The 24,255-nt window shown below is 36.3% G+C and overlaps 1 protein-coding gene across 1 annotated transcript in view; it reads left to right on the top strand.

Moving 5' to 3' along the window:
* Positions 1 to 24,255, top strand: part of LOC102853891 (chromosome unknown open reading frame, human CXorf57) — a 100,664-nt gene that overhangs the window by 30,182 nt on the left and 46,227 nt on the right. Inside the window, exons 8-10 of the mRNA XM_006889941.1 lie at positions 1,895 to 2,056; positions 3,264 to 3,424; positions 4,710 to 4,882. Coding sequence (XP_006890003.1) covers positions 1,895 to 2,056; positions 3,264 to 3,424; positions 4,710 to 4,882 — 496 coding nt within the window. The remainder of the gene's footprint in view (positions 1 to 1,894; positions 2,057 to 3,263; positions 3,425 to 4,709; positions 4,883 to 24,255) is intronic.

Consider the following 24,255-nt stretch of genomic DNA (forward strand, 5'->3'; position numbering starts at 1 on the left):
TATCCAACCACAAAATACCTTTAATTTGACACACATACACACACCCCTTTATTGCACTTAGGAGCTCTGGAGGTGGGATGCCTTACGTGTTGCCCTGTTAATTGTTGAAATCCACGAGCTGCTCCTAAAGAGAAAGATGGACTGTCTCCTTTCATAAAGTTTATAGCCTTGGAAACTCCATGGAAAGTTGTGTTGAGTTGGGAGGGATTAAAAAGCAGTGGGATTGGATGGCTGGGTTTTGATTTTTTGGGGTTTTGTGGGGTTTTTTTTTTAGTAAGAGGTTATTACTATAAAAATGACCTGAGGGTATTTCACATAATTTATTGATCTGTTAACTGAAAGGTCAGTGCTACAAATCTACCAGCTGCTCTTCATGATAAAGATGGACAGTCTCTTTCCTTAAAGATTTAAAGCCTTGGAAACCCAAAGGAAGATCACTATGACTCAGAATTGACTTAATGGCACTGGCTTTTTGATTACTTAAGGTAGCTCTCCTGATGTAGTCTATAGGGTGCTATACTGCTAATCCAAAGGCCACATTTCTCTAGATGGGTTCAAATCCACTAGGAGCTCAGAAGAAGAAGAAAGATAATAATTTCCTCCAGTGGTCTCAGAAGCCTGGTTGGAAGGTCATGTGTGAGCAGATTCCAGCTTGACAAGAGTGAAGAGTTGTTTTGGTTTAATTTTTGGTTTTGGTGGGATTTTTTTTTCTCATTTATTTAGTCTATAGAAAGACTGTTCTGGATTATTTATGATTAAAACAATGATTTCATGACTTACTGGAGAATCGTGTTTATGCCCTTTGGGTAACTTTAACCCATTTTTGATGTATAATATAGATGATTATTAATTGCTTGATAAATTTAAGACTATTAGGCCCTGTAACTTCTGGTTAATTATTCAGTTAATAATATTTAAACTACTAAATCAAATAAAAGTGTGTCATAGCCCCAGCATCTCATTTTACTTATATAACAATAGAGCCTCATTATTTGCCTACATGTTTATTCGTTTCCTCTATTCCTTCTGATGACAGAGTAAAAAAAAATCCAACTTTGCTAAATGAGACAATGAGAGAATATAGTGTCAAGTAGAGTATTTGCTAGAATGCTACCATGTTGATAATTAGGCAGTTTTCCAAAAGAAGATGCCAAGGAAAGGAGTAATACACATCTTTGAGAAGTCTTTGTTTTAGCAATAGTATCAGTTTGATATTATAAGACATAAATATGGCATTTTATGTATACATTAATATTATAAATTTAAATACTGGCTTATATATTTAAAGGAAGTTTCTAAATGGTGCCATATATTTTAAATTTTTTTTTCAGATTTTCCCTAACATTTGAATAGTTAGAACAATCTAGGTTATTTGCTTTTCTTTTCCTTACGATTTTTCAAAATATTGTAATCATCTACAGATTATTTAAACTCTGTTGTTGTTGCTATTATGTGCCTTCAAGTCAGAGCTGACTCATTGCTCACACTCCAGTGGGTTTTCAGAGGCAGCAAATCACATAAAAGGAGACTGCCCATCCTTCTCTCATAGAGCAGCTGGTGGATTCGAACAGCATGCCTTTGGTATATAGCAGTGCAGCTTCTTACTTCTTACATCTAATTTCCTTCCTGATTTAGGATTTACTTACTGCAGCTGGGTAAATTTTTTATGCGTGTTAAGTATATTTTGTCAACTTCTGTAGGCGTATTAAAAGTACTAATTATCTGTTGCATAGTAATCAGGTGTGTTACATAGTAATCAGGTGAACTTGACTTTCTTGGTTATATACAGAGACTAATTTGATAATAAATTGTTTTGTGTTTTAAAAGTTTGTGCAATTTATTATAGGGACTGTTCTCTTTTTCATTTTTATGCTTTGCCAATTTTTGCAAGGAGGTCACAAAGGCCAACCTTATACCTACGATACCAAGGTAAAAAACGTTATTCAGTGGATTAAAACAAAGACTGATTCTGGAGAAATGAAGACTGTTTTTGGTGGATACTACCCCTATCCACCAGTACCAGAGACATTTACGAAGTATAGTAGTTCTGTTAAAGGTACTAGCCATTCTTTTTCATATGTTCCTAAGGGGGTTTTGGTGTGGTTTTTTTTTTAAAAAAAATTGGTTTGCTTATAAAGTTCAGTATATATTGCATTTCACACTGTTCTTCATTCATACATTTCATGCAATCATTCTCATGCATCTTGTTTCATAAAATCAATTACCATTGAACCTTGTGCATCATTTCCCTGTCTTTTTGCCTGGATCCTTTCCCTTTCCTTGCTCCCCTCCCTCCACAGCAGGGTTGCACATTTTGTTCATAAGTTTTGTGTATGTCATATGTCATTGTAGGCAGTCAATTTTATTCTTTTATTTGAGTAAGATGCAACACTAACACTCATAATCCTTCTGTCTTCTATTCACACCTAAAAATAACATGCCATGACTCCTAAAGGTAAATATTTTTCTTTTTAATTAGATTGAAGAAAAGAGAAAATGTGGAAAATTACTAACAGGAGATAATATCTTTAAGGCCATTGAGATTAGAGCTAATGTAGATAGATATCAATTCCTATGAAGTTATAGAGAGAGACTAAATGTTTATATTCAGATACTGACAATTTTATCATGCTATTCTTGTGGAATGATATATATGTAACAATATTTAATATAAGCACAATTAATTGTTACCCTTAAATAAAACTAACACCCAAGTAAATGAGATACCAAATTCGAATTGAAGTACTCATGGGAGTCCTAACATTCATTAACTCTTTGGGATAATTGATTTGTGATAGCTGGAAACTTTAACATAACTATGGTGGTTTTTTTTTAAAAAAAAACCCTATGTTTGGGGGTTTTTTTAAAGGAAACTGGAATGCTGACTTACTGTCATCTAAATATTGGCATCCTCTTGTACTTCGTAAAACTAGCAATATAAAGTATGGTTGTAAATAACCAAGATTTGTGCAGTGTCTTGGCAACACTTTATATTTTGAAATATTATATGAAAATTAGGTATAATATGTAAATTTGATGTTGCAAGTGAAGACTTGAGACTGGAAGTTTAATAAAAGCATTTTGTTTATTTTTAAAAAAAACTACATAAGAACATGCCATATATAAGCATAAAGTCTTGTGAATATAGTTTAATATAGCAACTTTTCAATTTTATGTTGTGAAATTGCATTGCAAATCTAATTCTTATTTTTCTAATTTCAGTTCTTTAACCTTACAATTTCCTTGGGATTATTCTTTTGCAGTTGATTCACTCTTGACAGCAATATGTGAAGTGAGGAAGGAGATTGAAGACTTGCAGTATAGGGAACAAAAACGTATTGCAATTCAGGGGATAATTACTGTTATAAAGTATATCCCCCATACTGGTGCAACTGAAAGTGCTTCAGGATCAGAAACACTTCGGGTATGGTGCCAGAGAATAAATAGTATATCTCTAAAAGCATTGTAATAATTACACCTGTTACTTTGTACACGTGATTAAAAATGCACACATATTGACTCTAAATGTTTTAAACCTAACAGTACAAGAAAAAGTCCATATTTGGTTTTGTTTTATCTTTCTGTCATTTATTTTACACAGGCAATGCTGAACGTTATAGGCTAGGTCACGGATATTCCCCAAATTTCTCAATATTGGGAATTATTTTTTCACTTGGTGTCTTATTTTTGCTATCTCCATATGATTGTCTATATAAATTCTCATGTTATTGTTGTTGTTGTTATGTGCCATCAAGTGGCCTACGACTCATAACGACCCTATGTACAACAGCCCTAAACCCTGCTCTATCCTGTGCCTCTCTCTTACACACCTACCCCCATTGCCCCAGCCACTGAATAAATCCATCTTATCGAGGGTCTTCCTCTCCTGCACTATCCAACCACCCTCTCAAGTATGATGTTCCTCTCCAAGGACTGGTCTCTCCTTGCAACATGTACAAAGTATGTCAGACGAAGCCTCAGAGTCCTTGCCTCCAAGAAGTAGCCTGGTTTCATCCTCTCTGGGATGAACCTATTTGTTCTCTTAGCAGTCCATGGTATATTCAATACTCTTCTCCAGTATCACAGCTCAACGGCATCAGTTCTCCTTCTATCATCCCTAGTCATTGTCCAGCTTTCTGAAACATACTAAGTAATTACAAAGACTATGGCATTTATCAGACACACCTTAGTCTCCAGAATGACAGTGTTGCTCTGCAGTACTTTGGAGAGGTCTCTGACAGTCTTAGCCAGAATTACAAGAGGGAAGTTTTGCCTCTCTGTATCTGGCATAGTAGCCTCATTTAGTTCTCTAGTTTTCCTCAGAGACTCTTGTAGGTTAAACGATCTAATAAGAGACTAGGTCTGGAATCTCTATATTATCAAGATAAATGGTTAATACATCCCATGAGCTTATCTTTATAAAAACTGTTTTAGAACTGTTATTAATCAGTTGTTCATATGGTTATAATAATCTAATTTAACTTTTCCATTATACAAGTGAGAAAACTTTACCTTTTTAAACTATTTATGAGCCAGATGGATTCAGATAAATCCTCTTCGTAAAAGCATTGTTATGAATGTAAATTCTCCTCAGAGCTCTCAAGCTTTCACCATTATGAAAAATGCGAAATTTAAAATTATAGTCTTTGAAAAGAGCAATCATTTTTAAGATTTAATTTTAAATATTTTATCTAAATTTTTTATTTTAGAATGCTAATTTCCCCTCAACTTCCCAAGCAGCAAGAGGAGAAAGTCAAAGTCAGCAAAGAAATGGTAAACGGCATCATGATGAGATTGAACCTGGGACTATTCAGGGTTTTCATACTACAATTTTGAGTCCTAGCAAGAAAAAAAGAGCCCTGCAAGACCCAACTGCTAAACCGTAAGTCATTCACATTAGATTCTATATGTGTCTTTCATATACTTATTGACTTTTTGTTTCATTTTTCCATCAGTTAAATGAGAGTTTTGTTTTGTTCCTCTATAATAGAGCAGTTTTGTTATTTCTCCTTTTAGGTTATTAATTTTTGCCTCAAATATTTTGTGATAATGTTACTAGGTATATAAATAGGAGATTATTATATAAACCTCATTAATTGTCCCCTTTGTCATTATGAAATTCCTTTCTTTATGTCAAACAATGCTTTCTAACTTTTTTATTATATCATCATTACAATATCAATTTGTTTTACTGCACTTAATACCAAATGTATTATCATTTTCTTAATAATGCCTAGAACCTTGGAACACTTTAACCACAGATACTCTCATATTGCATTAATTTTTGTCTTGCATTTTAATACAGAATATATTTTAAATTCTATGAGACACCAATGACATTGTCTTGTATGGTTAATATTTATTTATATTTGTCCATGGATAATTTTTTTCTAGGTGCTCTTCATTCCTGATTTTATTTCCATGACCTTCTCTGAGATTATTCCATGCTTTTCTTTTTTAAAATTTTATATTAGTCTGTATACAAAATTCATATACATATATTCATTCTTTCATTCACATTGTGTTTCATACTATCATTCCCATTCATTATGTTTTATAAAATTAAGCATCTATTCCCTCTACACCCTCTCTTTGCAGATCCCCGTTGGATCTTTCCTAATTCCTTCACTCACTCCCTCTGCCCACCAAACTCTGTGACTCTGTGTTTTCCCCTCCCCATTCTCAGCCTTCTTGCTCCTTCCACTTCCCACTTTGGATTGGACTATTATCCACATCTTACTAGTTATCCTTCTATTTCTACAATAATGGTCTTAGGCAGTATTTGTTCTTATGAGACTGAGTTAGTTTACTCAGCATAATGCTCTACAGAATCTCTCATGTTATAGTGTACTTTTTTTAATTGTTGCTTGTGAATGCTGCAGAGTAGTCCATCATGTGTATGTACAACAATTTCTCAATCCATTAGGTTCTTAATGGACATTTGGGCTGTTTCCATTTTCTTTCTCTTGTGAATAAAGCTGCCATGAACATTGGTGTACAGATCTCCATACGTGTCTCAGTTCTATTTTCCTCACGGCATATTCCTAGCAATGGAATACCTGGGTCATACAGAATTTTTATGCTCAGCTTTTAAAGAAATAATCCAACTGCCTTCTAGAGTGGTTGTACAATCCTCTCAACAGCATCTGAGAGTTCCAATCTCTCCACATCCTTTCCAACATTTATTGTTTGCTATCTTATTAAACCTTCCTAACCACTACTGGGGTAAGAAGATATTCTCATTGTTGTTTTGATTTGCATCTCTCGGATTACCAGCAATTTTGAACATTTCTTCTGTTGGCCATCCAAATATCTTCCTTTGTGAAAAACATTTTCCTGTCTTTTGTCCATTTTGTCATTGGATTATCAGTCTTTTTTGGTGTGTGGAGGTCCTATAGTATTCTGTAAACTTTGGTTGTGAAACCTTTGTCTGAAATATCATTACTAGATGTTTTGGGTTGGTTTTTTTGCTTTTTTGAGGTTTTTTCCCAGTCTGTAGGCTTTCCTTTCACCCTCTTAGAAAAGGGTTTTATACAGAGAGACTCCATTTTTAAAAGATCTCTTTTGTCAATTTCATCCTCTCCTGTTTGTGCATTTCTGCTATCCTCTTTATACCAGAGGCTAGGTTTTCTAAGTTTTGTCTCATGATCTTTATGGGTTTGTGTTTTATCTCTACGTCTCTGATCCACCTTGAGTTGATTTTTGTGTATGATGCGAGATGGGAATCCTTTTTCAGTTTTCTGCAGGTGGAAGTCCAGTTTTGACAGTACCTTTGTTGAAGAGGTTGCTGGTTCTTTGTCATTAATGGGCTTTGTTGGTTTTTTTTTTTTTGGTGTGTGTGTCTATCATTGTAACAATAACGTCTTGGTTTGGTTACTACGGCTATGAATAATAAGATTTGAGATCATGGAGTGGTATACTTTTCACTTCATATTTATTTTTCAGAAGAGCTTTGCTTATTCATGATCTCTTTCCTTTTCAAATAAACCTGCTAATTGCCTTTTCTATCCTTTGAAGAATGAGTTTGATATCTGTATTAGGATTGCACTGAACGTGTAAATTGCTTTTGGTGGAATTGTTATTTTCACTATGTTGAGTCTTCTTCCCATCCAGGAACAGGGAATATTTTTTCCCATTTAGTTAGGTGTCTTTTTGTTTCTTATAGTAGTGTTTTGGAGTTTTCTTTATAAAGGCCTTTTGTGTTTCTAGTTATGTTTATTTCCAGGCATTTAATTTGTGGTTGGCTATTTTAAATGGTACTGCCTTTCATTGTGCATGCTTTCATTGTTACTGTATAGAAATCCCACTGATTCTTGTTTGTTGATCTAATATCCTCCTACTCTACTAAATCGGTCTATTAGATCTAGCAGATTTTTGTTGTTGTTGTTAAATCTTTGGGGTTTTCTGTGTACACTATCATATTGTCTGCATATAGTGACAGTTTACCACCTCTTTGCAAATTCAAATGTCACTTGTTTCCTTCTTTTGCCTTATTGACCTAGATAGAACATCAAATACAATATTGACTAGGAGTTGTGGTAGTGGGCACCCTTGTCTGGTTCCTGTTTCCAAGGGGAATACTTTTAGTCTTTATCCATTGAGAATAATGTCAGCTCTTGCTTTTGCATATATACTTTTAACTGTGTTGACAGAATTCCCTTCTGTTCCTATTTTGTTGTGTTTTTTGATCAGTAAAGGATGTTGCTCTTTCTGCATTAATTGAAAAGATCATGTAGGGTTTTTTTTAATGTGATAGATCATATTAATTGCTTTTCTTATGTTAAACTATCCTTGCATATCTGTTATGAATCCCAGGCCATGAGAAATTAATTTTTTTATATACAGTTGAGTTCCATTGGCCAAGATTTTGTTAAGAATTTTTGCTTCTATGTTCCTTTGGAGGCTTATGTGTGTAGCTTTTTAGATTGTGAGAGATGAGTTTTTCTTGTTTTGATTGAAGGTTAGGTGTGAACTGTTCTGTTGTTTTTATTTCTTTCACAACTGGTATGAGCTGATTGAAATTACTGGATTTGGCTAACAATGAGCTGTGGACTGAGAGCCTCTTGCTTAGAGCCTATCAGGGCCTGGGGCATGGGTCTGGGTAATTAAAAGTTGGGTTTGGCCCGAGGGCCACAGGTGTTAATTGTGTCTGGTATGAACATTCTTCTAAGTGAGACAGCACTGGTATTTCAAGTCGCTCTACTGAGGTACCTTGAGGTTGCTGTGTTACTGAACACATATCCTGGTGTGTCAAATGCCATAAGGGTTACCCATGGTGGGCAGTGTTTGATGGAGCTGTCAGATTGAGACAGACTTGGAAGTAGGAGTGTTAGTTATTGGTTGTTAGTTCCTAAACAATGTGCCTCCGGAAACTCTATGAACTTAGAGACATGACAATAGTTATAGAATAGGTTCAGGTCTTTTGTTCATAGGGTCCATATGAGTCATGCTTGACTCGATGACACTTAACAACAACGCTGTTCATGAGAGATACTGCTCTGTTGTTTTCTTTTTTTAGTGATAGCTTTTCCTGGTTTAATCCACAGTCAGATGCCTTTTTGTAGTCAATAAAACACAAATAGACTTTTTGTGGTGTTCTCTGCTTTCTGTCAAGATCCATCTGACATCAGAAGAGATGTCATGGCCTCTTCTAAACCCAGCCTGACCTTCTGGCAGTTCTCAATCTATGTATCGTTCTGTTCATTTTTTTATGATCTTCTGCAAAATTTTGCTTACATGTGCTATTAATTATGTTGTTGTTGTGTGTACTGTCAAGTCGGAACTGACCCATAGCTGACCCTCCAGTGGGTTTTCAGAGGCAGTTTATTGCACGGAGGAGATTGCCCATCCTTCTCCTGCAGAGCAGCTGGTAGCCTTGAATTAGATGCCTTCAGGATTGCAGCGCAGCTTTTTGCCACTAGGCCACCAGAGCTCCCTGTTATTAATTATATTGCTCAATAATACCCACAATGTATCACCTTTCTAGGAATGGGAACAAATATAGATTTCTTCCAGTCAATTGGCCAGGTAGCTGTCTTTTATGTTTCCTGGTGCAATCTGATAAACACATTCAGGGCTATATCTATTATTTGAAACATGTCAATAGATACCCCATCCATACTGGCCTTGCAGTTTTATGAGAACACTATTTATCTCTGTTGCCTTAAACTCTTTTGCTCCTCTCATTGTTTTCCTTTGCTTTGACCACTTTATGCTGATTCACCCTATAGTATATTGCATTTCCTTTACTCAAGTTCATATGTGTCTGTCAAGAAACTTTGTTGCAAATCCAAAGACACATGGTTCAAATCCACCAGCTTCTCTTAAGGAAAAGTTGGGAAATCTCCTCCCATGCAATACTGCCTCTGAAAACCCACTGAAGGGTCATCTATGGGTCGATTCTGACTTGATGGCACACAACACCACCCCTGTTAACAACCAGAGTGTATTTATTTCCATATAAAACCCTTTTATTACCTTTTCAGTAACAGTGGTCTCATATAATATTTTCCTCTGGTTATTTGACCAGTTTTACTCAGTATAATGTCCTTCAGATAAACCCATGTTAGGAACCTTTTTGCAAAATCATTGTTAATCTTTAATGTTTTGTAGTATTCTGTTGTGTATTTATATCATAGATTATTAACTCATTTATTGATGAGTTAGGAAACCCTGTTAGCTTAGTGGTAAGAAGTTGTACTGTCAACCCAAAGGGTCACAGTTTGAATCCACCAGCTTCTCTGGGAGAAAAGGATGGGTAATCTCCTCCAGTGTGATTAACTGCCTCTGAAAACCCACTGGAAGGTCAGCTATGAGTCGGTTCTGACTTGTTGGTGCACAGCAACAACATTGATTAGTTTAGGTTGTTTCTATTTTTTTTTATTTATTGTGACTACTGGGATAATGAACATTAGTCTGTATGTACCTATTCATGCTACACTTCTTATTTCCTAGTAGTGGGATTGCTGCATCATATCATATTTCAATTTCCAGCTTTTTAAGTGCCATACTGATTATACCAATTTACAGTCCCACCAGTACTATATGAAAGTTCTAGTTTTCCATACCCTTACCAGCATTAGTTGGGGTTTTTTTTGGGGGGGGCGTCTTTTTGTTTGCCTCTTAACTTTGCTGTTAGTGTTGGAGTGAAATGATATCTCATTATTGTTCTTATTTGCACCAGTTTTATCTCAACTGAATGGAAATCACAAGCACTTATTTATGTCTTTGTTGAATGTTCTCTTTGGTAAAATATCAAGCATATCCTCTGCCCAATATTAAGGATATTATTTGTCTTTTTTTGTTATTGAAGTGTTGACATTTTCTGTAATATTAGAGATTGGTTATTTGTTAAATATGTTGTTGCAGAAATTTTTCTTAGTCTGTGGATTCTCTTTACTCTTGATGATGTCTGCTTATGCACACAACTGTTTATCTTAGGAGGTCTCAACCATGTTGTTTGTTTTATACTGTTGGTGAATTTATGTAATGTTTGGTAATGTATTTATGTTGTGTATTAGTGCACTTAAGTCTGTGTCTATTTTTCTTTTATCATTATAGTTTTAGGGAGCTCTGGTGTCCCAATCCATAGGTAGCATCACTGCTAACCCAAAGTCCACACCTCTGGTGGCTCAAAGCTACCAGCCACTCTGAGGAAGACACACAGTCTCTTTAAAGCCTCAGAAACCCACTGGAGGAGCAACTGAGTGGATTCTGATTTGATGGTGAAAGATTTTAGACGTTTTTATTGAACTTGTTTTGGGGTTGGCTTTGTTTGTTTAAGTTTTAGATTTATAGAGAGCTTTCATCCTAAGTTCTTCTTTGAAAAAAATGTGTTTGAATGAAAGTTTACAGAGAAAATTAGATTTGCTTTCAATCATTTACACACATTTTGTTTTATGGCACTAATTACAATATCCACAATGGAACGATACTCTTTCCACTTTCTGTCTTCTCACTCCCATTAATCCTTCAATCCCACCCTTTCCTGCCTTCTGAGTTTTATACCTGGGCAAATGCTGCCCTTTTGATCTTGTGATTGTTCTAAGAAGTGAGTACTCCTTTATGTTATAATTTCCTATTTTTTGGCTGAAAGTTGAGCCATAAAGGTGAGTTTTGTTCCATGCTCAAAGAACTAATGGCCATAGTTTCAGGAGTTCCACTAGTCTCCATGACTTAAGTAAACCTGCACAATTTATGTGACTGAATTTTGTTCGATATTATTCTCTGTTCTCCAGGAGCTTCTACTAGCATATGTTTTCAAGCAGTCAACAGGAGTAACTAGGCATCGTCTAGTTCCTTTGATCTCAGGGTTATGCAAATTGAAGTTTGTATGATCCTTGTTACTATGACTAATAATTTCTGTGTATCTGTAAATAGAGCAACAGCAAAATGGGAAGGTCGATTCTGTCGTCTAGTAATCCCACAAACAGCACTGTCCCCATCACACAACATCCATAGTATAAAACAGTATAAGGTCAGTCATAGCCCCATAAAAAATTTGTTGCAAATGACCACACAAAGCTTAAAGAATCTGTTGTTGTTTTTGTTGTTGTTGTTGTTGTTGTTTTCTTTTTGGTGATTTTAGTGAAAGCTTACCAAAAAATTATATGTTTGTTCATTCATTATTGCCCATTTCCTCCCTATACCCTCCAGTTCACTTTTAAAAAAAATCCTTCATTGTTGCATAATTTCCTCCCTCCTCGCCTCCCCCAGTCCATTTTGCTATGCACCACTTATTATGGACTGTTGTTATACAGATAATGCCTAATCATATATTCCTTTTAAACAGTTCTTTGCTTAATCTATTCTAATGCAGTGTTGAAATATCATTTCACCCAAGCAACAATATCAAAGTTTAACAGGGCAGCAAACAACAAATGCTGGTGAGATTGTGGAGAGATTGGAACACTTATTCACTGCTAGTGGGAGTGTAAAATGGTACAGTAACTAAGAAAGGCACTCTGGCGCTTTCTCAGAAAGTTGGAAATAGAAATACCATTTGACCCAGCAATTTCACTACTAAGAATATACCCTAAAGAAATCAGAGCTGCCATCTAAACAGATGTATGCACACCCATGTTTATTGCTGTGTTTTTCATAACAGCAAAGAGATGAAAACAACCCAATTGCCCATTAAACAAATGAATAGATAGAAAAACTATGGTATATTCACACTACAGAATATTATATAGCACTGAAAAACAAGGAACTCATGAAATATTACACAATATAGGTGATATTGGAGGACATTATGTTGAGTGAAATATCTCAATCATAAAAGAATAAATTCTGCATAACACCACGGTTATAAAACAGGATTGACATCGGGGATGGGAGCAAACTGAGGAAAGAGGAGATAACTAATGAACACTGCATCTTTTTTCTTTTTAACACTTTTAAAAAATTCTTTTTCTTTTGATTGAAAGTTTATAAATCATATTGCCTTTTCATACATTCATAGACATTTTTAAACATTAATTATCAATGATGAATTAAATTAATTATTTACAATGGCTAATCAATTCACCTAAAATAGAAATTTATTAAATTTTGCTCCCCTTTCCATAACTTCCCATCCCTGTTAATTGCCAAGATTGATTATATCTATATGCAAAAAAGTTTTCCTTGTTATTGTTGTTGTTATTGTTAGATGCTATTGAGTATGACCCACAATGACCCTGTGAACAACAGATCTGAAATCTGTCCTATCCTATGTTATCCTCACACTTCCTGACACACTTATGTGTCGGCCCACCTGGTTGAGGGTCTTCCTTGCCTTTGCCAACCCCCTGCCTTTCTGAGCATCATGTTCATCTCCAAGGAACAGCCCCTTCTAGCAAAATGCCTAAGGTATGTGAGGTGAAGCTTTATTATCTTTGCCTCCAAAGAGCACTCAGGCGGCACACTCTCCAATACATATGTGTTTGTTATTTTGGCAATTCATGGGATGTTCTTCTCCAACACCATAGCTCAAAGGCATAAATTCTTCTGTCATCCTTATTCATTAGCTGGCTCTCAAATGCATAGCAAGTGATTGGAAAGATCATGGCCTGAATCAGACACACCTTAGTCCTCAAACTGACAACATTACTCATTTAGAGCAGTCCATATCTGCAGACTTTCCTGGTGTAATACTTCTCCTGATTTATTGCTAGTACCAAGGATTTGACTGTGGACCCAAGTAAGATGAAGTTTACAGTTTCAATCTTTTCTCCATCTGTCATGATGTCACCATTTTTCAAGAATTTGTGTTTTCTTGACACTGAGATGTGATCCATACGGAAGCCTGCCTTTCTTGATCTTCTGCAACAAGTGCTTCAAGTCCTTTTCACTCTCAGTAAACAAGGTTGTGTCATCTTCATAACACAGATTATTGAGACGTCTACTTTCAATCCTGATGTCACACTCCTCTTCACAGAGTACAGTTTCTTGGATAATTTTTTCAGCACACATATTGAATAGGTAAGAAGAGATAATACAACCCTGGCACACTCCCTTCTAAATTTTCTGCAATGTTTCTCCCTTCTGCAATGTTCCCCTGCTCTGTTTGCACAAAAGCTTCCTGGTCCAGGTATAGGTTCCACATGAGCACAATTAAGTGCTCTGGGATTCCCATTTTTTTCAATGATAGCCATAACTTGTCTTTCATGTTTTCTAAATATATTATATCATCTGCGTATAGAGATAATTTTACCTCTTCTTTGGCAATTTGGATTCCTCTTATTTTTCTTGTTTTATTGCTATCGCCAAGAATTCTAATACAATATTGAATAGTAGAGGTAATAGCGGGCATCCTTGCCTAGTTCCTTTTCTCAAAGGGAATGCCTTTAATCTCTCTTCATTTAGAATAATGTTGGCTCTTGGGTTTGCATATATATTTTTTATTATGTTGAAGAAATTTCCCTCTATTCTGAATTTGTTGAGTGTTTTATTCAGGAAAGGGTGTTGAATTTTGTCAAAGGCCTTTTCTGCATCAATTGATAGGATCATGTGGTTCTTGTCCTTTGCTTTCTTAATGTGATAAATTACACTGATTTTTTTTTTTATGCTGAATCATCCTTGCTTACCTCCTGGTGACGGTAATTTATTTTTTTTATGATTCATTGGATTCTATTGGCCAGAATTTTATTCAGGATTTTTGCATCGATGTTCATGAGATATATTGGCCTATAGTTTTCAATTTTGGTGGTGTCTTTACCTGACTTTGGTATCAAGGATATATTTGCTTTATAGAGTGAGTCTGGGAACATTCCATATTTTTCTATTTTCTGAAATAGTTTATGTAGAATTAGTGACAGTTCTTCTCTGAATGTTTGATCAAATTCACTTGTAAAACCGTCTGGTCCAGGGCATTTTTAATTTGTTGTTGTTGTTGTTATGTGCCGTCGAGTCGTTTGCGACTCATAGCGACCCTATGTACAACAGCCCTAAACCCTGCTCTATCCTGTGCCAATCGCACTGCCTCTGACACACCCATACCGATTACCCCAGTCACTGAATCAATCCACCTCATAGAGGGTCTTCCCCTCCTGCGCTGTCCCTCCACCCTCCCAAGCATGATGTCCCTCTCCAAGGACATGTCCCTCCTTACAACATGTCCAAAGTATGTCAGACGAAGCCCTAGAGTCCTTGCCTCCAAGGAGTAGCCTGGTTTAACCCCCTTCAGGATGAATCTGTTTGTTTTCTTGGCAGTCCATGGTACATTCAAAACTCTTCTCCAGCACCACAGCTCAAAGGCATCAATTCTCCTTCTATCCTCCCTAGTCATTGTCCAACTCTCTGATGCATAACAAGTGATTGCAAAGACCATGGCCTGTATCAGGCGCACCTTAGTCTCCAGAGAGACATCGTTGCTCTTGAGTACTGTAGAGAGGTCCCTAACAGTAGACTTTCCCATCGCAATACATTTTTTTATTTCCTGGATGCTGGTGCCAAGAGTGTTGACCGTGGAGCCAAGCTAATTGAAGCTGTGAACAATCTCAATCTCTTTGCCATCTATCCTGATGCTACCAATTGGTCCAGTGGTGAGAATCATGTATTTTTAATTTAGAAGTTGTTTTACTACCTTTTCTGTTTCTTCTTTTGTAATGGGTCTGTTCAGGTGTTTTATTTCGGTCTGTGTCAGTTTAGGTAGGTTGTGAGTTTCTAAGTATTTGTCCATTTCCTCTAGGTTTTCATATTTGTTTGAGTATAGTTTTTCATAATATTCCATTGTTAACCTTTTATTTTATTTGGTGCTGTAGTGACATTGCCCTTTCATTTCTTATTCGGTTAAATTGTGTCTTTTCTTTCTTTTCCTTTGTTAGTTTTCCAAGTGGTTTAACAATTTTATTGACCTTTTCGAAAAATCAACTCCTGGTTTTGTTGATAGTTTCAATTGTTTTTCTGTTTTCTATTTCATTTATTTCTGCCCTATTTTTTATTATTTTGTGGTGGTTTTTTTTAGAGAGTGCTCGGTTTTCTTGCTGTTCTTTATCCATTTGTTTGAGATGTTGGTTTAGAGAGTCAATGTTTATGTTTTACTGCCTTTTGATGTGTTTGCTTATTGCTACAAATTGACCTCTGTTTCCCAGAGGTTTTGGTAAGTTGTGTTTTCATTGTCATTTCTTTCAAGAAACTTTTTCATTTCACTTTTTATTTCTTCTATTACCCACTCATGTTCAAACATGGTGTTGTTCAGCTTCCTTTTTCCTCTTGTTATTAATTTCTCATTTTTTAACATTGTGGTCTGAGAAGATGCTCTGTATTATTTCTATGTTTTTTTAATTTATTGTTGCTTGCCTTATTACCTAAAATATGATCTATTCTGGAGAAAGTTCCATGCATACTGGAGAAGAAGGTATACTGCACATTTTCAGGGTGCATTAGCCTATAAATACATCTATGAGATCGCACTGGCTTATTGTGTGGTGTAATTTTTCAGCATCTTTTTTTAGTTTGGGGTTTTTTTTCCCCCTGGTAGTTCTATCTGAGAGTGGTGTATTGAGATCTCCAACTACTAAAGTGGTGTTGTCTATTTTTTATTTTTGTTAATGTTTATTTTGCATATTTTGCAGCTCTATCATTGTGTGCATAGATACTTATTATTGTTATGTCCTCTTGTTCTATTGACCCATTAAGTATTATGTAGTGACTTTCCTTGTCTTTTGTAATGGTTTTTGCATTGAAAAATCTATTTTATCAGAGATTAATATCACTACCCCTACTTTTTTCTGGTTTCCATTTGCTTGGTATAGTTTTTCCACTCTTCTATTTTTAGTCTTTCTTGATCTTCACTTTTCAGGTGTGTCTCTTCTAGAAAGCATATTGATGGATTTGGGGCTTTTATCCAATCTGCTTCTCTTTTTCTGTTCAGTGGTGCATTTAAACCATTCACATTCAGTGTGATTATTGAAAAGCAAAGTTTTATTGTTATTATTTTGTTCTTTTTGGTGTTGGTGCTGGTTACTTTGGTCCATCCTTCTTTCTGTGGCACTTCTGTAAGGAAGACATTCCTAAGTGTTTTCTGCTGGTCTTGTTTTTACAAACTCTTTTAGCTTCTGCTTTTCTGTGAATATCTTGATCTCTCCTTCATATTTGATGGACAGTTTTGCTGGGTACAGTATTCTTGGTTGACAGTGTTATTGTTTGAGTATTTGTTATATGTCATTCCACTGTCTTATTGCTCACATAGTTTCTGCTGAGAAATCGACATTTTATCTTGTTTGTTCTACCTTATAGGTTACTCTTTTTTTTTTCTAGCTGCTTTCAGAATTCTCTATCTTTTGTTCTGGCAAATTTGAGTATGATGTGCCTTGGTATTTTTCTCTTGGGGTCTATTCTATATGGTGTTCGCTCAGCTTCTTGAGTATAGATTCTCTCATTCTTCATTATGCTTGGAAAGCTTTTTTCTAGTAATTTTTCCACAACTTTCTCTGAGCCTTTACTTACATCTTCCTTTTCTGGGATTCTGATTATGCACGTTATTCCTCTTGATGGTGTCCCACATTATTCTTAGGCTTTCTTCATTTTCTTTCCATTTTGATTCTGCTATTTGTCCTAGCAGATTAGTGGTGACAATTCTGTCTTCTATTTCACTGGTTCTGTGTTCCATCACTTCAACTCTGTTCATATTTCCCTCCAACATGTTGACAACGTCTGAACCGCTGTTCCTCATATTTTGAATTGTGGTTTCTTGTTTTTCCAGAACCTCTAATGCCTCATATATTTTGTCTGCATTATTTTGGATTGGTTTTTTTTTTAGTTCCTCTTGGTTTTTGCTTGCAGTATACTTTAACTCTTTAAGTTTGTCTATCACCCATTGAAAATATTCAATCATTGTTCTTTTTAATTCTGTATCAGAAAGTTCCATCAGACTTTCTCACTTCAGGAAATCCATTGATACTGTGTCACTTTTGGGGGGTGATATCTTGCTTTGGGTTTGTGTAGGGTGTGAGGAAGGTGCTTCCTAGGTGGCATTGCCATGGCAGAGTTTTTCATGGCTGGGGCAATAACAGGCTCTTAGTCTGATGTCACTGCTGCAGAGGAGGATGGGACAGCTACCCTGCCTGAGTCTCTCTCTGAACTTTTGACTCAAAGAATGATTTGCTTCAGTTAGGGAGAGATAATGCCTGTGAATAAGCCACCTTCTCTGTCAGACAACCTAGGCCAGTCCAGGATGCTGTGGACTAAAGACAGCTCATGCTTTGGGAAAGAAAGGAAATGGGTTCACCTGTGATATTGATGTCTCTGGAACAGTTCAGAGGGACAACAACAGCAGGTTGCCTTCTAAATGTTGGCACTGGGGCATCCAGTCTGTGGGTCCAATTGGTGGCGTCAGGTCCTTCAGGCAGTAGGAATGGGACTTCCAGGTGGCAGGACTTCCTGGCAGCAGGTGTAGTGTCCAGGCAGTGGGCCTGAGACTTACAGGTGAAGTACTGATAATGGGCTTCCAAATGGCAGGTGGGAGCATCCAGGTAGCTGGGTATGGTCCTTCAGGTAGCAAGTTCAGGGGTCCAGGTGGCAAGGACAGGTATGGGGGGGGTCTCCAGCTAGAGGGGGCAGACCCCGCCAGGCAGCAGTGTTGTGGTCTAGTGCTCCAGGCAAGAGACCAGTCTAGCATACTCTATAAAATTTTTAATTTAGGTTGATAGTTGTAGAGGGGCTATAAGCCTTTTGTTCATATGGTTGCTATGAGTCATACTCAACTTGAAGGCAATCAACAACAACAACAACAACCACCTAGCTAATTGACTGGATCAATAGTGTTTACTTTTGTTTTCTGTTGGAGTCTTCCTTTTCCCTAATATTGTGCTGATCACTCCTTTTTGTATATTACCTTTTCCCAGAAACCAACTTAATATGTCTCCTCCCATGCAATTTATAGTCTCTGAAAACTCACTAGAAGGTCAGTTCCTACACAGTGGCAATGAGTGATTTCTTTAGTTAGTGATTTTTCCTTCCTTCCCATTCCACTGTGGTAACCATCAAAGAATGTTTCTATTTGCAAAACTCTCAATTTTTTTATACTAATAGGATTCGCCTAATATTTGTTCCTTTGTTATTGACTTATTTCACTCTTCCTGGTGTCCCACATAATTCTTAGGCTTTATTCATTTTTAATAGTTGTTTTTTTCTTACTGTTTACTTAACATTCATATCAAGATATTTGTCATAAGTTTTTCTATTTCTGTCTTGCATTGATTAAATTCTGCTCAATTTTCCTTCTGATGTGTTATTTATTTCTGAAATGTTGCTGTTCCTTTTATAGATTTGTTTGGTCTTTTTTTGTAGTATTTCTATTTTCACTTTATTTTGACTATTTGTTCTTTCACTGTTTTTCTTTATTTTTTAAAAATTCTTCTAGAATTTGTCTATGTTGTTCCTGATTTTGTCTGTGTTTTCCCCTAATTTTCTCAATCCATTGAAGTTCCCTAAATATCATTTTTTTTAACTCCTTATAAGCTAGTTCCAATAGCATTTCTTCCTCTAGAACATTTTCTGGCCCTGTATTTTGGTCACTTGTGTGAGCCATCTTGTCATGTGTGTCTGTGCATGTGTGTGATTTGAAGTCTCTGAGACATTTATTTTGATATATTCAACTGAGTTGCATGGGTGTTCTACTAAGCTTGCTAGTTTAGCAGCCCTTTGGATCTCATGGCTTACTCATGGTAGGTGTGCTATAAGATGGAAGTGTGTGCACAGATCTTTGTTTGCCATTTAGAACAATTAAGAATGGACTGAGTTGATTTTGGCTGTCATCTATTGTTGATTAATTGATGCAGGAACAGGTGTTGTCACTAGCTCAGTGGATCAGGGTGCTGTTACTCTCTGAATGGAAATCCAAAGTCTCTGTAAATTTTCATTTAAATTAATAATAAAAAAATTTTTTTTAAAACCCCAAAACCAAAAACAAAAAAAGGCAGAAAAAGGGGGAAATTCAATAGGGTTTACTGAGACATTGTAATTAAGTACATTAATCAATTTAATTAATTTTATAAAACAAAATGTATATTAATTAATGAAAACAAATATTATCAGCTGTGGGTTGGTTCCAATTCAATGGTATACAACAACACAACACTAATAGAATTTGTAAAAAAAAAAAATCTAGGGAATCATACAAAAGAACACAGAAAAAGAGGAAAAGGGAAAACAAAGAAGACAGAAGAAAAAAGAGAGCGAGCGAGCACAATAAAGGTCTAACACTAGGGGTTGGACAGATCATTTGATATTCCTCCCACTGAGCAAGTGGGGGGGATGGAGGTGAAGTGTGGGGGTATACAGAATGTAGTATTGGGTTGAATTTTTGCTGTCCCAGAAGACTACCGAATTTCTGGCCATTCAAGTGGTGTCTGGAAGGAGGTCACCTACTCAGGAATGGAGCCTCTGCTAACCTAAAGTGCTGCCAGAGGTGGAACATCCCGCCAGGGATGCAGCCTCTACTGGCCTAGAGGCCAACTGGAAGCAGAGCTCTTAGTCAAGGATGGCCCAAAAGAGGATGTTGGTGCAAGACTCCCATTCAAGGACAAAATTTTCTGCTAACCCAACAGGTGGCTGGCTAGAAGCAGGAGCATTCATTTTCAGAATTTCTGCTGGCCAGGAGGTGGTTGGTTATGGGGAACTTGACCAGTATCTCCACAGGCCCAAGAGATAGGTGCAGATAGGACAACTAATCAGGGAAGCACCCTCCGTTTTTGCTAGGAGGTGGAGAGTGTGCCTGACAATTTAGGGGTGGCATGTACCCAGCCCCAGATGCACAAAGTCACATGTATGACCTCAGGTGGAGTGGGGGGCAGTATAGGATGGAATGTCACTGCCCCATCAGCTGGGTGTGGCTGAGGGATGACCACTATTCTGATTACCAGAAAAGCATGAGAAATAATGGAGAGATTAAAACTTTCTAGTCATCAGTCACCAGTGTAGGAACTGACAGTCCTGAGTTCCTGTCTCAATCAGAAAGCCACTTACAAATTTTCAAAATGGCCACATTGTGTCAGGTCAGTTCAGGATTCACCACCCCATCTGTCTCCTTATTTGATGTTTTCATTAAATTTCTTCTTTCAGTCAGTATATGAACTGCTACTTTTACCTTGCCTTTTAAACAGAATCCAGGATTATTACCTGTATCTGTTGTATTTGTTTTCTTGTGTCTTTGTTTAGAGAAGGTCTAGATAGCTTGTCTGCCTATTAGCCATCTTCCCAGAAGGCTCCCCACTCCGTTCTGACTGCTAAATTTACTTCAACATTTATTTCAGTGCAGGCTTCCTGATAATAAAATCTCTTACTTTTGTTGACCTGAAAGCATAAACAATTTTACCTTTGTTCCTGAACAGCATTTCCAGAGCATATGCAATACTAATTTGCTTGTTTTATTTTCAGCTCTTTAAATATTTGATTTCTGCTGCTTTATCGCCTTTATTATTTCTTAATTCAACCACACTATTTCCCATTTCTAGAAACAGATTTTCCCTCTCTTTTTCCACCCTTCCACTATTTCTTGAGCATGTTAGCCATCACACTCTCATTGCTGTCAAGTCAGAACTGACTCTTGGCTGACCCTTCCATGAATTTTGTTATTGTTGTGAGTTGGAACCGACCCATTGATGACCCTCTGACAGGTTTTCAGAGGCAGTTAATTGCACAAGAGGAGATTGTCTATCTGTGAATTTTAGGAGGCTATAAATTGCACAAGAAGTGTTTGTTTACCTATAGTTCTCCTGCAGACCTGCTGGTAGATTTAATGCACCAGAGAAGCACCACCTTTGAATTTCCCTACTACTGACTATGCCACCCGAGTTCCATATTAGTCATAATAGTTTCAAATACTTGACTGCTGACGCAATTATCAGGATCACTTGTTTGTCTGATTTTATTGGTATAATAAAAATAAATATAACCACTTAAGAGCTTTTATCAACCAACATTTTACTCCAAAGTGGTATTCTGTAAACCTAAGACATACTTTATTGTTCTGGTAGATTTTTAAGTACAGTCAAAATCTATCAACTCGCTCAGAAGCGAAAACTTAAGAAATATAATATAATATAATAAATGGACATTTAAACCTCTTGATTTCATTTTATTGATAGTATTTACAGGCACTTCCCAGATTATGAAAGTCCAATTTCCAGACAACGTCTACTTGCCCTTTAAACCAGTTCTGTCATGGTTGACAAAGCAAAACGAAAACATAGTTATTTACAATTTGGCAGATTCAGCATGGTACCCAGAATAAGAAAATTTACAGATCAAAGCTCTGAAATGAGAAATTCAGAAGAAGCTTAGTGAGAGCTTTCAGGAACCTGATATGTGCAATGCAATTGATTAGACTGTTAACAGAAATAGAGGAGTGATATTAATTTATGATGGCACAGCCAGCCACCATCTTTGAGTGGAATAGCAGTGTTTTAGACTGTGTTCAAAATCCAAGGGCAAGAGGTTTGGTTACTACAATGTGTATTCTGCCTTTTATAAGAGGGAGGTTAAGTTTCTAGCAAGGTTTCAACTTGTAATCTTTCCTGTCTGGTAGGTAATTTTTCTAGTTCACTGTAAATTTAAAAATGCAAATCTGGTCCAGCAAGTGTTCCTAAGCCATGACTTAACAATGCAGAACCAGTTTGTAGCCCTGACAAATTCTTAAAGACGTAGTTAGGAACATATCTTGTTCATGAAAATGGGTATTATCTGTTGTTGCAGACTGAGGGTAAAGTATTTTTATAAGTACTAATAATGAGACAAGAAAGTATTTTTATAAGTACTAATAATGAGACAAGAATGTAGGAGAAGAACAGAGGAAAAGCAGGAGGCGAACAGTTCTCGAGCAAGTGAAGCCAACTGAAGTGCTGATTCCAGCTTCCCTGTCTTTATTGAAAATTGCGAGGGAGTAAATCATAAATAGAATCCAATGCAGGTGAAGATAACCTTTTTCTAATGAAAACCTTCTGCTTGACTCAGGAGGGAGGGGATAGCAAATACAATGAAAGAACCCTGTAAACGCTTAAGGATTGCCTTCGTGCTTCAGGATTAATTCCAGCTGATACCAGCCTCCCTCATAACCTGAAGTAGCATTCTGTTTATTACAAATATTTAATATGAAATTTGGCTTCCTATAACCTTTCTACTTTATATACCAATGAAAGTAAATAATATCAATCTTAGACAAATTAGAAACTATTTTACGGTATCCTCCTAAGAAAAGCAAATGGCACTATAAGAAATATTTTTAAACAATGTTGCCTGAAAAGAATTTGCAAAATTGAATTATCGCAAAAGATTTTAGCATTTTAATAATTCTTTCTAATTTTATTATATTATCAACTTCTCACAAGTTGGTTATATTCTTGTTTTTTCTCTATAATGCCTACTGCTTTTCTCAGAGGAAGTTATGAAATACTCCTTCAGTTGATTGTATACAGTATTTCAGTATACAAAGCAACATCACTAATGTTACCTCATTTGACCACAGCATCCCGTGAGTTGAGTGCAGAAAAATTATCTCAAATTTATAGATGAGGAATTTGAAATTCAGAGAAGATAAAATAGAGGATTTAGACATGAATATCTGGTAGCTTTGTTGGTAGGGAGTTGCACTACCAACTAACCCATAGGTGGCGCTGATTTGACAGTTTGAATCCACCAGCAGCACCAAGGGAGAAAGTTGACCAGTCTCCTCCCAAGTATTTTGCAGATTTTAAAAACCCTCTGGAGGGTCAGTTCTGACTTGGCCACAATGAGAGATGCATAATAAAAGCTTTTCAATTATTTGTAAGAAAGATACTGTACTATTAATTATAATCCTGTTATATAGATGAGAAAATGGTATATGATAGGATCTATATGACATATCTAAGGTCAATAAACTGGTGACAATAGGGAAAGATGAGAATACAACCTGTAGCCTCTGGTACAGTGTTCTTCCACTACCAATCCTATGTAGCTATTTCTTTTTTTTCCTCTTCTCACTTTATATCCTCAGTTATCCTACTATTCTTATCTTTTCATTTTTCCTCTTCTTCCCCCAGTTTCTTAGTTGATAAACATTGCTTACCTCCACTTCTTTCTTTTAAATTACTGCTCCACATAATCACATAACAAAAAGCTGTAAGGAAAAAAAAAGCTGTAAGAAATTTTTTATATTGTTTCCTTTTTTCAGTTTATTTTATTTTATTTAAATTTATTATTAATTTCAGTGAAAATTTACAGGCTTTAGATTTCCATTCATTCATTGTTGCACTTTTCTCCCCTCCCAACCCTCCCCCCTAGTACACTACCCTCTTGGAAAAGTAAATGAAAAATTCTTTCATTGTTTTACAAACCTCCCCCAGGTCCACTCCACCATGTAGCCTTTGCTCTAGACTCCTGTCATGACAAAATACCTAATCACATATCCCTTTTAAACAGTTTTCTCCCTCATCTGTTTCAATGCAGTGTACATTATTGAACCCATTTTTCTCAGTCTCTCCCCAACCCCAAGGTCAGTCCTGTTTTACAACAGTAACAGTGGCACCACGCAGTATTTGTCCTTTTGTGACTGAGATACTTCACTCAGCATAATGTCCTCCAGAGTCACCCATTTTTAATAATATTGCATGGGTTCCTTGTTTGTCAATGGAGTGTAGTATTCCATTGTGTGAATATACCACAGCTTCTCTATCCATTCGTTTGTTGATGGCCACTTAGGTTGTTTCCAACTCCTTGCTATTGTGAACAAAGCCACAATAAACATGAATGTGCATATATCTGCTTGGATGTCAGTTATGGTCTCTTTGGGGT

The sequence above is a fragment of the Elephantulus edwardii genome, unplaced genomic scaffold (assembly GCF_000299155.1).
Source record: "Elephantulus edwardii isolate Elephantulus edwardi_28Jun2011 unplaced genomic scaffold, EleEdw1.0 scaffold00083, whole genome shotgun sequence".
Lineage (NCBI taxonomy): Eukaryota > Metazoa > Chordata > Mammalia > Macroscelidea > Macroscelididae > Elephantulus > Elephantulus edwardii.